General features: G+C 37.4%; 1 protein-coding gene across 1 annotated transcript in view; it reads left to right on the forward strand.

Moving 5' to 3' along the window:
• Positions 1–2060: 2060 nt before the first annotated feature.
• Positions 2061–15866, forward strand: part of YAP1 (Yes associated protein 1) — a gene marked incomplete at its 5' end in the record, with an annotated part of 86812 nt that continues 73006 nt past the window's right edge. The window contains one exon of the mRNA XM_029960972.1: positions 2061–2314. Within this exon, the coding sequence (XP_029816832.1) occupies positions 2061–2314 (254 nt within the window). The remainder of the gene's footprint in view (positions 2315–15866) is intronic.

Below are 15866 nucleotides of genomic sequence, written 5' to 3' on the forward strand. Positions count from 1 at the left end.
CAGGGTCGTCCCTCGGCCTCCGGGAGCGTTTCGTCTTCAAGCGGAGGGAGTTTTGTGCCAAGACCTAAATGCTGCTGTAAATACGGCTGAAAGTTAACGTTTAGGCCGCTGTTACCAGTGTTTTGGCAGGAGGCTGTGCCTACCTACTCGAGTGTTATTAAGTAATGAACTTTGTTGCTAAGCTATAAAATAGGTTTTATTATTGGCTATTGTCACTTTATCTGTGTAGCCAGTAAAAGTGAAACTCGCTGTGTGGACTGTTGCCTGCTACCCTTGTTGTTAAGGGTCTGTCAACATTTCCATTATTAAACTTCTGTTTTGAAAGATTTATAACTTGACTTCTGAAGTTCATTCCAGGCTGAACCTTGGCACGTTCTCTCCCAGCCTAGGAGTTAATTCATTTTCCAAATACTCGAAAAATCAGTCTGGCCTTCATATAGCAAGACTGAAAAGAAAATCGAAAGGAGTGGAGCTGAGTTGGTTCTGTAATTTTGCTAGCTTCTGAGTTGCAGACCTTTAATAACATACTGAATTCCAGCAAAGAAAAAGGATTTTATGTACAGTCTTTTTCCAACTTGAGCAAATCTTATCGCAGTTCCATTTTGTACAAATCTGAATAGGTAGACATTCATCCAACACTTGGTGTTGTGTCTTGTTAAATACAGTAACTGCAGTTAAATAGCTATCGTGTTTGAAATGCACTTAACGTCTGTGATGTTCCTACAGCTTGCACTTTTAAGCTTAGCCTTATCTTCTTTGTGTATGTTACTCTTCATCTGCAATGCATATTTAGTTGTATCACTGTTCCTTGTACCACTCGGTGGTTGTTAAAATATAAACTTGAAGCCAAAGAATCATTTGCTTCACTGTGGACTATTTTCACTTTCCTTTTTGTTTAGTTGTGCCACAAAAACATTCTCTTTAAAGAAAAGGTCTTTCATTTTCTGCAGTTTCCCCTGATTCTCAGGAATCAAGATGCCACAAATTCAGTTGATTTGCTACTCGGTATTTTTTTTAAATGTAAATTCAAACTAATTCGTTTCCAGTTGAATACGTGGAAGTTCACGTGTGCTTGCATACAGATGGAGAGAAGCATAATTGTCAGTCTCCATAAGAGTGTGTAAGTGGGGCCTCACATATGGTGCAATACCTTGTGTAGAGAGGTGTGACTAGGGCTGATACATGCATTTCATTATGGGTATCCATGTTGTTCTGCTGTATCTATAAAACCAGTTAATTGGCAAATATATTTTTAAAAGCCATTTTTACTTCAATCAGGTCTTCAGAGCTGCCTTTTCTGTTCCATGGTGGATCTGTATTTACTGCTGGCAAGGACATTCTTTGTGCTTGTAACTGGTGGCTCCAGCGAATGGTTTTGTGAATCACTTCAGATTGACTGGTTCAACCATTTCCTGAAGCTTTGCTTTGGATAAAGCATGGACAGACTCTTTAAACCCTCGAAAGCGTGGATTGTTAGGAAATTCTGTGTTCAGTATTTTCGTATATGTTTTCTTTATGGTTGAATTCGTGAGTCTTCCTCCATTGGACCTGGCTGCTGCCAGTTGGCATTTCTCTATTGCTTTTCTCTTTGGATAATCTTTTAAACCCTACAGAGGGTCTGTGTGTGGGTGTACTTGAACCCCCACACCCCTCTTTCAAAAAGAGTGGGAAATTACCTCCTCCTGCAGAAAGCGGGTGTGATGGTGGTGAGTGGGTGCAGTCCAGTAATGAACCACTATAGTGTATGAGGTCTGCTGTCTGCGGGCAGGTTTTTTTCTGAACCATGCACCAAGGAGTAAGAGTTGTAGTTTTCCAAGTAAAACTAAGGGCGCTTAGCACATACTTAGTGGTAATAGGTCTTGACTTACACTAGGGCTTTTGTGATGCTAATTAACCAGACTACTTGGAGGCTCTCTTGAATGGCATCAGCTGGAAAATAAGCAGAATTTAGAATGACCGACTTAAGAATTTCTCCTGAAAGGTTCATTTAAAGTGAAATGTCATTTGACAGCTGCATTTCTGCTGAAATATAAGAATTTTAATGGGAATAATTTCACTCCTGGCAGGCTAGCACTGATGCAGGGACAGCAGGAGCCCTAACCCCACAGCATGTCCGAGCTCATTCCTCTCCAGCATCACTGCAGCTGGGAGCTGTTTCTCCAGGGACGCTTACACCCTCTGGAGTAGTGACTGGACCTGGAGCTCCATCTTCTCAACATCTCCGCCAGTCTTCATTTGAGATCCCTGATGATGTACCTTTGCCACCAGGCTGGGAGATGGCTAAGACACCATCTGGACAGAGATACTTTCTTAAGTAAGTAAAATTTCTTTTCAGTTAGCTGTATCTCTGGTGCTTGTTGGGATATATTTTATACTTTTTTTACAGTCTTTGAATTTTAGTAAATTTCATTGTGTTTAAAATATGTATTTCTAAAAATGTGCTCCTAACTTGAAGTAGGAGAGCCTACCACTTTTGTACTTCTCCCATATTAAGTCTCTACTGTATCTGTGAATATTCATCTTACATTAATCTTAGCTGAAGAATGTTATTGGTTGTATTGTCTACTAACAATCAGTGAAGCGCACATAGTGATTTTTAAACAATGTGACGTTTGGATTTGCTGAATCTTGTCAGAGTTGTCATGCAGGTCAAGATACATTTTACCTTATTTTTATAATACAGATGTAAAAATATAGAGTAACTTTAGAAACTGTTCTAGTGACTGTATATCAAGACTTCTTATCTCTTGATTTAGAACAGTTGTGTAACTACGCAATCAAAACGTTTTTGCCTACTCTCTATTCATGAGGAAATTAATATATGTGTTTGAGTGCAGTATTTGAGTCTGTAACTTCTCTACATTTTCTGCAGTGAAATGGAAATTAGCAGAACTTGTAACATTGTTTCATGTTCCTACAGCTGTAGCTTTTTCCCACAGTGAAATTAGTATCACCTCTTCTATAACTGAAGAGAGGTTACACATGCCAGCCATCTGACACCTAATCCATAAGGGAGCGTTTTCTTTTATTCTGTGCAGTTTTCTAAAACAGCAGGAGCTTGTCCTTCTCTTTCTGAGACCATAATTTACCCTCAAATATTTTGATTATATTTTAAACTTTTTGTTTAACTGCAAGTCTCTAAATAACCCATTATATGTCATTTTCAGGGCTGGGATAGGCAACACTGTGTTACTTATATAAAACTTGTTTCAGCCAAGAAAAACGTCTTTATCCCTACCTTTCTTGCATAGACATTGTCATTTATATGTGCATCTGATTGAAGTAATTGAGTCTGTAGCTTCAAAAACAAACTTACATTGTCTTCAATGAAAGTGGAACTTGCAGAACTTTTTAAAAATGTGTTTTGTTCCTGTAGGGGTGGCATTTCCATACAGAGAAGTTAGCTTTTTTTTTTTTAACCAAAAAGAGGTTGCAGTAGTTGTCTGACATCTGAGTCTGAAGGTTGTTTTTTGAAAATAATCCTTCTCCGTCAGGAGCATGAAAATAGGCATTAGCTACAGAGCTTGAAGATGGGATATTTTCTAAAAAATCAGCATGTTCTAGAATGTGAACTTTTCAGCAGGCACAAGTAGAAGTTTTTTTTGAACTGTGTAAGTTTATGCCGTTTGAGAACTGTAGCTCACTGGACCTTGAGGAAAGAACAGACCGTGTTTTGAAATAAAAAGCAAACTTTGTTTTGACTGTGTTAGTGAGAGCTCTTAAAGAGCAGCTTATGAAGCACAAAAAATAGATATTTGATTTTTAGGTTTTACTACCACAAGTGCTTGTTTTTGATAATGCTGTCAAATTTACAGAAAAATGGAAGAGTTTAAGAGACGAAAAATGTCTTCATGCTCTTGTAATAAGTTTTTTTAATTATGCTCATTCAGGTGAAAGCAGAGTGAAAGATGTGTTCTTGGAAAGCTTTTTCTGCAGTTTGATTATTGCCACAAAAAATCTTTTCCTTTTTTCTGCAAGTTTTTTTGTCCTTTCTTGGTGTCCTGGTATCCATTTCAAAGGGTCAGGTTTCAGCAAGAACAATAAAGAGCCTGAGAGTGGAAAGTACACACAAGTCTGGCAAACTCATCTGCATGAGCAAGATCGTTTGTTCTCAAGCAGACATCCAAAGTAAATGATTGAAAGAGCTGCTAGCTGTGAAGGATGTGTCTTGAAGGGGAAAGGAGTGGAAACAAACCATATTGTTAGGAAGAAAAATAAAGGCTGTACTTTTTGAACCTCTCCCTGCTGGGTCCCATGCTGACCCTGGGAGATTTTAAACAGTGTAATAGGCTGTTTTCTTTTGGCTTTCCTTGGGTGATACTGTGGTATGGGAGAGTCTAATGAGGACAGTTCAGAAGGCTCTGTTCACACTTAAAGAACATGTGTTGTTCCTAAAAGGTTGCTTAACTCTATCTACAGGTGAGATCCACTGAGATCATTGGAGTTCATGAAGATTTGTAAAAAGCATTTCAAGTCTTAGCAAAATTTTTCCTCTGTATGTGTAGAAAATCTAAAGAAATGTAAGAATTAGCTTTGAGTAGCAAGTTTGTATATTAAAAGTTTTTTTCAGTGTTGAGTGATAAATTCTATCTCACATCTACAAGCCTGTTAAAAACTAACATCTTGCTTAGTTATACCTTAAACATTTGCTCGAAATGTGAATACTAAGATTTCTGATTCTAAATACATTTAGAGTGGTTCCTTCTACCATATGCAGATTTCTGGTGTCTTTTCCAAGTATTCAGCTTTTTTTTTTTTTTTGGGTTGGCTGCACTGCTTTTTGTTTCCATTTGCTCTGTTCTGTAGCCACTCTACGAACAGTCTGGTAACCAGGCTCTAGAAGGATCTTTGCCGAATAGGTAACAATGTTATATTTTTTCCAGATGTCAGTAAGCCTTATGGTTATAGTTATCATAATATACTACGGTGCAAACAGAATAAAATAAAATTGAGTACCGTACTTAATACACTTTGTAATTACAGTCACTTCCACTAATCGATGGGTCAAGTACTGCAAGCATTAGTTTGTACAAAGAAATGAAAGTAGTGTATGTGGCAGAGAAAACATTTAATCGCCTGTGTGTGCATATATATATATATATATATATATATATATACACGCAGATACATGCACAGAGTTATTTGGCCACGTATTTTATGTACACACCCCACATATCCGTAAATATTAAAAGAGGGTGAGAGTGGTAGTGTAGGGTTTGAACCAGAGCTACTCTTATAAATTAGTCAGTCAGCTAGATAAATAGACCCCCTTAGGTATGAATGCCCAACATATGATTTGCCAGAATTCCACTCATTAATGTTCATCTCACTGTTATGAGCAGTTCTGCTGAGTATAATTTTCCATTAGTGATGATTTTGAGCCATGAGTTAAGGCCACTACTATACAGCTGGTAAAACTAATCCTATTTTTTTACTGATACTGCTCCTTAAATTGAACTCATCAGTTAAGACTTGCCTAGTTAGTAAGTGGTCAGATCTGACTCATCCCAGCATTGCTGTGTGGTAGCTTTAGCCCATTCTTAAACATGCAGTATAAAAGCCGGGCTTGGTTTGTGTGGTGATGTCAATTGCATTGCTTTTTAACCGCTTCCTGTTAGCCAGCTGCTGGTTGACATTTTGGTGAACTATGGAGAAAGATAGGGGATCGCTCTCTAGGCAAAAGATAATATGCCATGGGAGTAGCAGGCAACTACTTGCAGAAAGAAAAAATAAGTTTTGATTAATTTTAGAGTTACTCTTGTATCATTTTAGCTTACAGTTATGCTTTTAATTCTTACAAAGCTTGTCTAATAGCGCTTCTTATGTTGTAGTGTGAGGAAAAGTTAACTGATTGTCCAGCAAACAAGTCTTATAATTATTTTTCCTACAGGAAGTAGTTCTTGCAAGCAGTTTATCAACAACTTCCTATTTTTTTTTCCTATGAAGTGTTGAATGACTTCCTGAAGGAGGCCAAGGTGGTTTTCATTAGTATCTGTGGGTGTGTTTGAGGTGTTTACCCATCTGGCAGAAACCTTAAAAATAGATTTCTGTTACACATTTCTTATGTGCTCCATACAGAGGTATGGCTTTGGACATTATGAAATGAGATCGTTTAAGACAACTGGGAAGTTTGTTGCTGTGCTTTTACTTTTTTTTTTTTTTTTTTTTTTTAAATTTCCTCATGTCACACACGAAAAATACCCAGTGCTGTTGTTAAATTTCTCTTTCATCCTGTTTTTGCACCTGACTGGAGCCACCCACTACACCAATATCATCTGCTCCCCTCCTCCTCCCCATCTCACCAAAGTAATCTTAGTCTTCAAGGACAGATGATGTTTATAGGAAAAGCTACAGCCACAGTTACTTATTTTATTGAATACCTTAATTTATTGGGGAAATGCATATTCAGATTCATCAGTTAGTGTGAGTTCTTGTGTTTATAGTTCAGTCTAGTTGGTCAGTAAAATAGCAGTATTGTTGGAAACCAAAACTGCAACCACTGGTTTTGATGGATTTCTCCACTTTTTCATGCTTTTTGTACTGAAAAGCAGTTGAAGATGTCTGTTTGCTAAATTTTATTTGTAATATGTCAAGTTAGTTGCATTTTTGTATTGATTTGACTGTTTAATGTAAGATTGAAGATCTACCCAAAAAAAGCCATAAAAAAAATGGGCACTGTCGGTTTTGGAACATAGCTCAAGAAAAGAAATATTATTAAAACACTTTTGAAGTAAAGCTTGCTGTAATATAGTTTTGGCAATTTAAGGGGGGTTTTTTGTCTTGGAAGATGGTCATAGTACTACCAAGTGTATATTTTTCTTTCTGTCTCTTACTTTGAAGAGTCCTATGAAAGAACAGTAACACAAGCTATTTGGAATTTGCAGTTGTACTAAAGATTTCTTTGTTTTTAAAAGGGCCGAGGAAGAATAAGGGCAAACCTGCCTTATTTGTTTTAGCACTGAGACCGAGTTCGGAGGATGATGAAAGTACATACTCAGCCCAGTATGAATTCAGAGAACTTGCAGTCAGTTTGCTTGATGGGCATCAGTGAAAGCAATTGCACACAGTACTTTGCTTGGGTTTGGTTTTTATTTTGCTTAAGAAAAATTGTAAATGATGATACCCATGCATTCAATACCCTACCGTACAAGGTGATTTTATAAGGCTAATTCCAAAAGCAGTTTAATAGATGTTTTATAGATGTGATTTCAGGTAAACCAGAACTGTATCTTGTGGGTTTTGCTAATGTATTTTTCTCTTATTTATAAGCATCTTGACATTTATTATCTTCAGAAGAAATTAGAACTGGGGAAAATATAGAATCTCTGGCACTTAATTGGAATAATTAAATTATCTCTGAGGACTTTTTTTTTTTTTAATTAGCTGTTGATCTGTACCTTTCTTTTTCCCACAGATTTTGTCTTTCATGTATCTCTCATAAAAATACTCTCTGTGCTTTATAGTGTCTGATTTTTAGTTTATGTTTTGTGAATGCTTCATGCTGTTTTATAGCAATGCTTTCCTATCTCATGAATCGAATTTGAGATCAATTTTATCTTACTGGTGGTCTGAAAGATATGGTATTATGTTGAAAGCAATAACTGTGACCAAGATCTATTAACTTATCTTTTATAATGAAAAATTCCAAAGTCTCTGATCAGTACTAAGAGTCTCTGGATACAGGTTTAATCAGAATTTCATGTTTAAAAAGATACACTTCTGCCATTCTGCATATTAAATATTTTGTCAAGTTATATTTGGTTTAAAGTATTAGCATCAAGCTCCGTGGGTGCAATTATGCTGCTGTGGAACCACTTTTGTTTTCTCAGGTCTTGACTTCTTCTAAAGACAAACAAGAATTTGATATTTCAAGATGTGCGTCTTCTGAACTGTTATCCTTTCGCCTTTCTTCTTCTGTGTGCTGAGGATGGCAAAGAACTGTGGGTTTCCTAGTAGTCATCTGGTTTGTGGCATAGGGTAATCTGTAAACCATCACTCACATCATGGAAATTCCTACTCAATAGAAAGCAGTAAAATAATAAAACGATGTTAATTTGAAAGTTCCCATGAAAGTAAGACCAGGCACTACCCCACCATTTTTTTTGCAAAAAATTCCTAATGGGTAAATGCAATGGAACTGATCAGTGGCATATGTGAATAAAATCATACCCACTTTTACAAAATTCATCTCTCGCTGTCTTATCTTTCCTTTCTGGAAATGAAAAAAAACCAGTAGCTTTAAAATTCTAAATATAAAGCCTCCATTTACACTTTGCTCAGTTTCCTTCTGCAGTTGTGGCACAACAACTACAAAGTTTTAAAAGCTGACACAGCAAGTAAAGTGGATTTTTCACTCAGTTTGTCAATTTTTAGACTAGACTGGTAATGCCGAAATATATAATTGCAGGACCTAAATTGGGTCACATATAAAATTAAAGCAGAGTTCTTAGTTTGCTCTCAAAGAAACATTTTCACAAATCAGACCTAAGCACTTAGGGGACGATGCCCAGGAGACCAAGATGTGTTGTTCAGGGTCGAGGTAGAAGATTAACTGTTATAACTAGTCTGAGTTACCAGCAATTTCTTTCAGGCTCTTGACACCTCCCCTCTGCAACCAACCAAAGAAAAAAAAACAAAAATGAGGTAAACAGCAATAGAGATCTGCCAGCTAAAACTAGGGATGTTTGTCTTCTTTTTATACGTGGCCAGACCACTGCATGTGTTTATCTTCGTAGCTGGGAACAAATTCAGATGATGTAATTAGATTTAGTTTAGCCTTTCAAAACTGATAGCTCCTCGGTTCCCCTAGTAATTTCTGTCCATGTGTTTTCGTACATTCCAACATATTTGCATTTATTTGTACAATTCACATATCTGATTAGCTGTGGAACTGTCACTTTTTGAGTAAACATTGTTAACTTTTATAAAGTGTGTTTTTTTTCTTTTCCTTTTTTTTTTCTTCCTTCTCACCCTCAACAAGCTGTGAGTGATTATGTTAAAGCCAATATTTATATGACTCAGTTTCTCATGTAAATGCTAAAGAAAATTTCACTTCCTTGAGTGCAGGAAATTTAAAGATTTCTGTGAGTAGCAGTTCTCTGGCAGGTGCCCCTGGGATATGGTCAGGATACCATGTATTTTACCCAAGAGAGAGACAGAATTGTCCATAGGGGAAATGTGATAGCATGGGGTTTAGCATAATGGGAAACAAATTCTTGGGAGAAGACTGTCTATTGGAATGTTAACAGGTAGATGCCATGTACTCACAGTACATACTCTCCCAAACAGCTTGTTAAACCTCATTTTGATGTCAGTCTCTATTGGGAAATTTACCACATGAACTGTATTTTTTGTTAAGCGTTTGAATAGGAATCTACAGTGTGGGGGAAGTTTGTCTTTAATATGAAAATGGTACCTCATAGCTATTTTTTGGTTAAAAAAACCCTGGAGTTTTATTTGGAGAACGAAAATTTTTGTTAGGCGTGACTAAGCTGTGTTGCTGTTTCATGGCCTCCTGAAGTGCTTCTTGGAGTCTATTTTCTGGGATTCACTCTGCTGGTGTTTTATTTGGCTTTTAACTAAGTTACTTCAGACTGTGTTTCAGGCAAGTATAGTTAGCTTTTCTGAATTGCTGGCTAAATCAAGCTAATAATATAAAGTTGCCTTGTAAAGTAAGACTTTTACCAGTATACTGCCTGTCAGTCATGCCAGTTGCCAAGGAAACAAAGCTGTCTTGAAAGCAGTCTTGGACTTTGCTTTAATTTGGCTAATGAGACTTTGCTGCATCATAGTAAAAGACTAGATCCCTTTTGTTGAGTCTCTGACATGCTGTTTGGTAACTTAGATCGGTGTTAGTGGCTCAGTGTAGTTACTGATTATTACCTGGAGGTTGCAAAGCCAGTTTTTTTTTCTGCTGAACTGTTTTATAGGAAAGTCAGCTAAAGGTCATTTACTATTGCTGGTTTATCTCCAATGAGTTCTGATTTATTGAGAACTTAGTTGAAAGTCTGCACTACACAGATTTGTTTAAATAGTGTTGCTACTTTAAGGATGCCTTTCCCTTTCTGATTACCTATTGCAATTGAAATGCAACTGAAGTGGCTCTCACTTCTCAGTTATTTTTTTCTAATTTGTTGTACCTACTTGAAAAGCTTGGTTGACAAGTCCTTTGCAATTTTTTTGATTCCAGCATTTTATGTAGTCTCTTTAGAATGGTGAAATACGGAGTAAAAGAGAAATTTCTTTCTGTGCTAACTATGCTGATGGTATAGTTAATTTAGTTGATAGATCTAAATGTCCAATGAACTTGTAATTCAGTAGTGATTTTTATTTACAAAATCTTTGTCATTCTGAGAGCAGCTTTGCATGAGTTAAGGGTTTGAAATGATATGTACTTAAAAAGATGTGATCGGAACTATAAAAGGCTGTTACAAAATTACTTGGAAGAGTGTTCTGTGTCCAACTTTATAGGCCATTTTTGTATACGTACTTGAAAAATACCTATATATATATATATGAAAAACATGTTTGTAGAAAAATGTGGTTTCATTGGAGTTTAGGTCTCTATTGACTTCTGTGATGGTCTTTGGGTCAGGATGAATTATACTCATTTAACAATAAAATGTTTTAAATCCTTCCAGTCTTCAGTGAAAACAGTTAATAGCACATTCCATGGTTACAGGGCTTTGTACACAAGGACCTGACTAAGCTAAAACTGCCTGTGTTCTAGTTACTGTATGGATAGATTTTTGAGAGCTTTTTGTTATGCTGCTGTTGACATAATTATGTAACCAACAGTGTGGAGCTGTGTTTCATTTTCATACCTTCTGTCCCTAAACACGTGCACACTTAATTTCTGTCTGTGTGTATCACTTCTGGCCCTTCCTTTCATAATTGGTATGTCAGGTTTTCACTTTTTATGAGATTCTAATTCTAAAACTATTCTAAAGCAGACCCAATTTTTTGTAAGCAAAAAATTACTAGGTAACAGAGGGCAGGAACTTTCAGATTTGTAGTACTGGGAGAACTGTTAATATTTGTGCTTGTGGGGGTTTGCTGTTGGGCTTTTTGCTTGTTGTTGTGTGGTTTTTGTTTTTGTTTTTTTTCCCCTTCTTCTTCCCGTAATGACTAATAACTGGGAAAAAAAAAAAACCAAACTATTGGATATTTCACAGCATCTTGAGAAGTTAGGCATTGGTTACGCATAAGGAAGAGAAAATGTGAAACAGACCTTAGCATAAACAGTTAGTTAAGAATTAACATTTTAGCATCCTTGTTAACAAGGTCAAAGGAAGTCTTAATTACATACTTTAAAAAATAGTTTGCAATTCAAAATTCTCCCCATTTTTTATTATGCTGTCAGATGGGTCCTGACACGATCAACTTTGTATTATACAAATTTGTTGAGGAACTTGGACAGTTCATTGTTTTCTTAATGAATTAAATTTCAGTTGTATGTGGTAATATCTTTAGGAAAACAGAATCTTAATTCAGTTTCATAATTAGTACCCATTTTCCAACTTTTGTTTTTAAGGTTACATTGGAATAGGGAGAAGGGAACATAAGGGAGACTTGGTTTGTTTTTTTTTCTTCTGGTGCAACTATTTGTGTGGCTTTTGCTGAGGGCTACAGTTTGAACCCTGTTTATGCTGTGATGGTGGGCAACTCAGAGATTGTGTGTGAACTTTAATTGATTCCTTTGCTCTGCAGTCCTTTTGGAGTAGGAGTGTAGACTCTGGTTTGTGCCAAGCTTTGCCCTTTCAAAATGGCCTCAAATGCTTGCTCTGTGAAACTTAAGGGGGAGGATTTTAAATGGTTTCCAAGCCAAGGTAACAGCTAACTTACCAAATAGTTGAAGGAATTGCAGTAAAGTGAAAATTATAATGGATAAATTTTATGTAAATCAGTTTATGGGAAGAAGTCTTTTATCCTTACAAGAAGCCACTGAGTTCTTGTTTTGTGCATGCAAACATGCATATACATTTGTATGAAATTTATTTGAAATAAGGAGATTCTGGTGTTGATGCTTCTTGCTTTGCCAGGATCTGTGCATAGTTTGCCTATAATTTTATAAAATTGTTTTTATAAAAGACGTAAGCAAACGTACAATTTTGCAAATGTATGGCTCTTTTACTTCCTAACTAGTTGAAATACCTAACTTATCTCTGATTTCTACAGATAAATATATTTGATCATTGTTACCCTTCCAGCAGCTGTGATATGAAGTACATATGAACTGAATGTAATCATTCAGTTACATACCCACTGTCAACTAAAATTTTCCAGCTCCACCTACCATATGTAGGTGAATATGCACATATTGTCTCTCTTCATTTAGTCAAACTGCAAGACACACCTTTAGTAAAAAGTGTTCTTTTATTATATATAATGCAGTTCAGTTCCTGACTTCCAGCTAAAAATCTGTGTGTCGTGCAAGTTGCAGAAAAATAAGTAAGATACAAATTCTTGTAAGCAATTACTTAATCAAACTGATTACTCCAAAAAGTGCTACTAAACTAATATATACAGACTGCAGTGCAGTGGCAACTGGTGCTGTCACACTGTGCTTCATAGAACAGCCCTTTCGTTTGCACTTCATTAGGATTAATAGCTTTCCATTTAGGTTGATATAAATCTTGCATACCATTTGAGGCAGCTTCTGCCAAAGAAAAAATGTTTATTTGTCAAAGCTATTAAGGTCATGCTCCTGCCCAGCGTTCTAGATCAGCTCTAGTGGATCCTACAGCAAAGCTGAACTGCACGATCAGATGATAGTGTTGTGTTGTTTCATATAGTTATCTTTCTGAGTAACATGTTTAAAGTATACTTACAATGATCAATTGAAGGAAAAAATTCAGATGATAATGTGAGGTTGATATGGAGATAAAAAATAGGAATACTGGCAGTAGGGAGGCAGTAGAAGTAGCTGTACTCTTCCTAAGTCTTCATCTGCTGTTCTTGATAAGGTGTTCAGTTTTAAAACCTAACAACTGCTGGGCAATGCCAGCTTTGTTTTTGTTTTGTTAGCAGCATTGCTTTAAACTGCCCATACTGGTTCAGACCAAGTGCCTGTCCAGATCAGTATTTTGTTGCTTGCTAGTAGTGGTCTTGAGCAAATTTCTTGGAAAGACAAGAACAGGGCAAGCATACATGATATTCTTCTCCGAGAACTCTTATAACTCTTCTCCAAGACTTGTGCTGTTTCCCCTTGAGCCCATAGAAATTTCTAGCACCTGCTACATGCTTTGACAAGGAGTCCCACTGGTTGTCTTGTCTGCTGTGTGAAGAAGTGCCTTTCATCTGTTCTAGGCTTGGCTCTCAGCAGCTGCATTCAGTGGTGCCCAGTTCTTAATTTGGAAGTGACAATAAATAGTTGGTGCATATTCGTTCTGCTCATGATTGATATCTTTTCCTTGGGAAGTTATTTCTTTTGAAACTTGAGGAATCTTAACCTGCTGGGTCTTCCTGGGATAGAAACTTTTTTCAAATATCTCTGCAACCCTTCTTTTTCATATCATTAACTCATGCCTCTTCCAGTTTTTGTTATTTTTCAAATGAAAGGTTAGGAATTTTTTACAGCATTTGCCATTCTGAACCTTTCACCTAAAAAATACTCAAATTATTCCTTCTGCTGCTTGTCCTTCTACTCTATATAGCTTCCCTCCCCCCCCCCAAATCTTTGCAGTTAGGAGTTGACTGAGAGCAAATTTGTATTGGGAAACTGTGATGCTGCTGCTCCTCCTTCTTAGATAGATCCTAGTGCATAGGCCCCTGTGGAAGTTGACCAAAGTCCTACCTCAGGTGCAAAAGCTGCTAATTCCTCCCTCCTAGTGGTGTATTTTCTTGGTTTTAATTTCTTATTGGTAACTGTTCACGTCGTATCAGGACCTATCTTCATCTTGTAGCTTCCTTTTGTTTGTCGTTTTTCTTTTTTTTGTAAAAACCAACAATACTTGGTGTTCCTGATCAGACCTTGTAGTCGTCGGTTTCTGGAACTTAATGTCTACTATGATTGCTGTGTCTTCAGAAGTTGAGCCTTCTGTATGAACTTTGGGATGCAAATACTTCTGCTGATGCATTCACCTTGAAAGAGAGAGGTCATTTGCACTTGCTTACTGCTTATATTTGGGAGCTGCTCCAACAACATGGAAGTATGCTGGTGTGCTAAAATGATGTGTATGTGCTTTAAAAAAATCCTAGCGAGATTAATTTCTAGAACAAAATATGTTGTGGATGATAGTACATGTGTACACAGGTCTTTAATCGAATGGATGTATGATTACAGAAGTAAGCAATGCCAGCATATTTGGAAGATGGTTTGTTTCTTCATATACTCAGTTCCAGTGATGCTGAAAGAATGTCTGTCTCAACCTTGTTTTGGAACTGTAATTTCATATTTACTAAGTTTTGTTACAAAATTTTTTCTGCCAATACCATGCTTCACTTCCTAGTATCTGAGTATCAGATGCTTACACTATATTTTTCTGTGTTGTGCAGCGTATCTACTTATCACAACAGTTCAATAACTGAAAGAAAAGTATTTGGCTCTCCAAAGTTGGGATTTTTTGAAAGTTTGTCAACCAACTGTAACTGATTTTGTGATATTGTTTCAAATGTGGCAATTAGTTAATGGATAATAAGGGACAGTTGTCTGAGTCTGAAAAACACCTGAGTGGTTAGCTTAGTGGAAGCTTTCTTCTCATACTGGTCAAGGCTGATTAATTAATTGTGCATAGGATCTTCAGGATTGTTAGAACCTTCAGCTGACTGGAAGTTCAAAGGACCATGAATTTACCTGGTGATCTAGATATGTGTTTTCATAAACACAGCTGTTGATGTCTTTCTTATTATCTAGCTGTTGTAATACTTAGTGAAGGTTATCCATCCAACCTTCTGCTGAAACCACAAATGTTGCTAAAGCTAAATCAAGTCAGAATTGACTGTTGAGCCAAGTCTGGAAAACCTCCAAGGATGGAGATAACCACACCCTCCCTTCCTATTAATATACTCCTTCAGAAGCTGATTTCTTTGCAGCAGAGCAAAATATCTAACGTTGCTCCTGATGGACAACTCACACCTACTGATTTTGTAAATGGGCTGAAAAAAAAGTAATGTCATGCTTTAGGTAGTTTTCTTAGGATTAAAAAAAAAAAGAACAGTGAAGAAACTTGCTGTATTGGTTTGCCTGTGAAGATTTTGGTCATGTGGGGGGACTACAGGGGTAGCTTCTGTGAGAAGTTACTAGAAACTTTCCCTGTGTCTCACGGAGCCAATGCCAGCTGGCTCCAAGATGGACTTGCTGCTGGCAAAAGTGAGCTCGTCAGTGACAGTGATAGCGTTTCTTGGATAATGTATTTAAGAAGAGGGGAAAAACTGCTGCAGAAAGCAGTAGCTGGAGAGAGGAGTGAGAATATGTGAGAGAAACAACTATACTGACACAAAGGTCAGTGAAGAAGGAGGAGGTGGAGGTGCTTCAAGCACTGGAGCTGAGGTTCCGCTGCAGCCTGTGGTGCAGACCATGGTGAGACAGCTGTGCCCATGCAGCCCAAGGAAGTCAACGGTGGAGCAGAGACCAACCTGCAGCCCCTGTAGGATCTCATGCCGTAGCAGGTGGATGCCTGAATGAGGCTTCTGGCAGGACCTGTGGCCCTGTGGAGAAAGGAGCCCTGCAGCAGGTTTGCTGGCAGGACTTAAGACCATGTGGGGGACTCACGCTGGAGCAGCCTGTTCCTGGAGGACTGTGGGACGGACCCACACTGGAACAGTTCATGAAGAACTGCAGCCTATGGAAAGGACTCACATGAGGAGTGAGTGAAGGACTGTGTCCCATGGGAGGGACCTCACACTGGAGCAGGCGTCCTCCCCCT

This window comes from Manacus vitellinus, unplaced genomic scaffold (genome assembly GCF_001715985.3).
Source record: "Manacus vitellinus isolate BGI_N305 unplaced genomic scaffold, ASM171598v3 scaffold_2_pilon, whole genome shotgun sequence".
In the NCBI taxonomy this organism is placed as follows: Eukaryota; Metazoa; Chordata; class Aves; order Passeriformes; family Pipridae; genus Manacus; species Manacus vitellinus.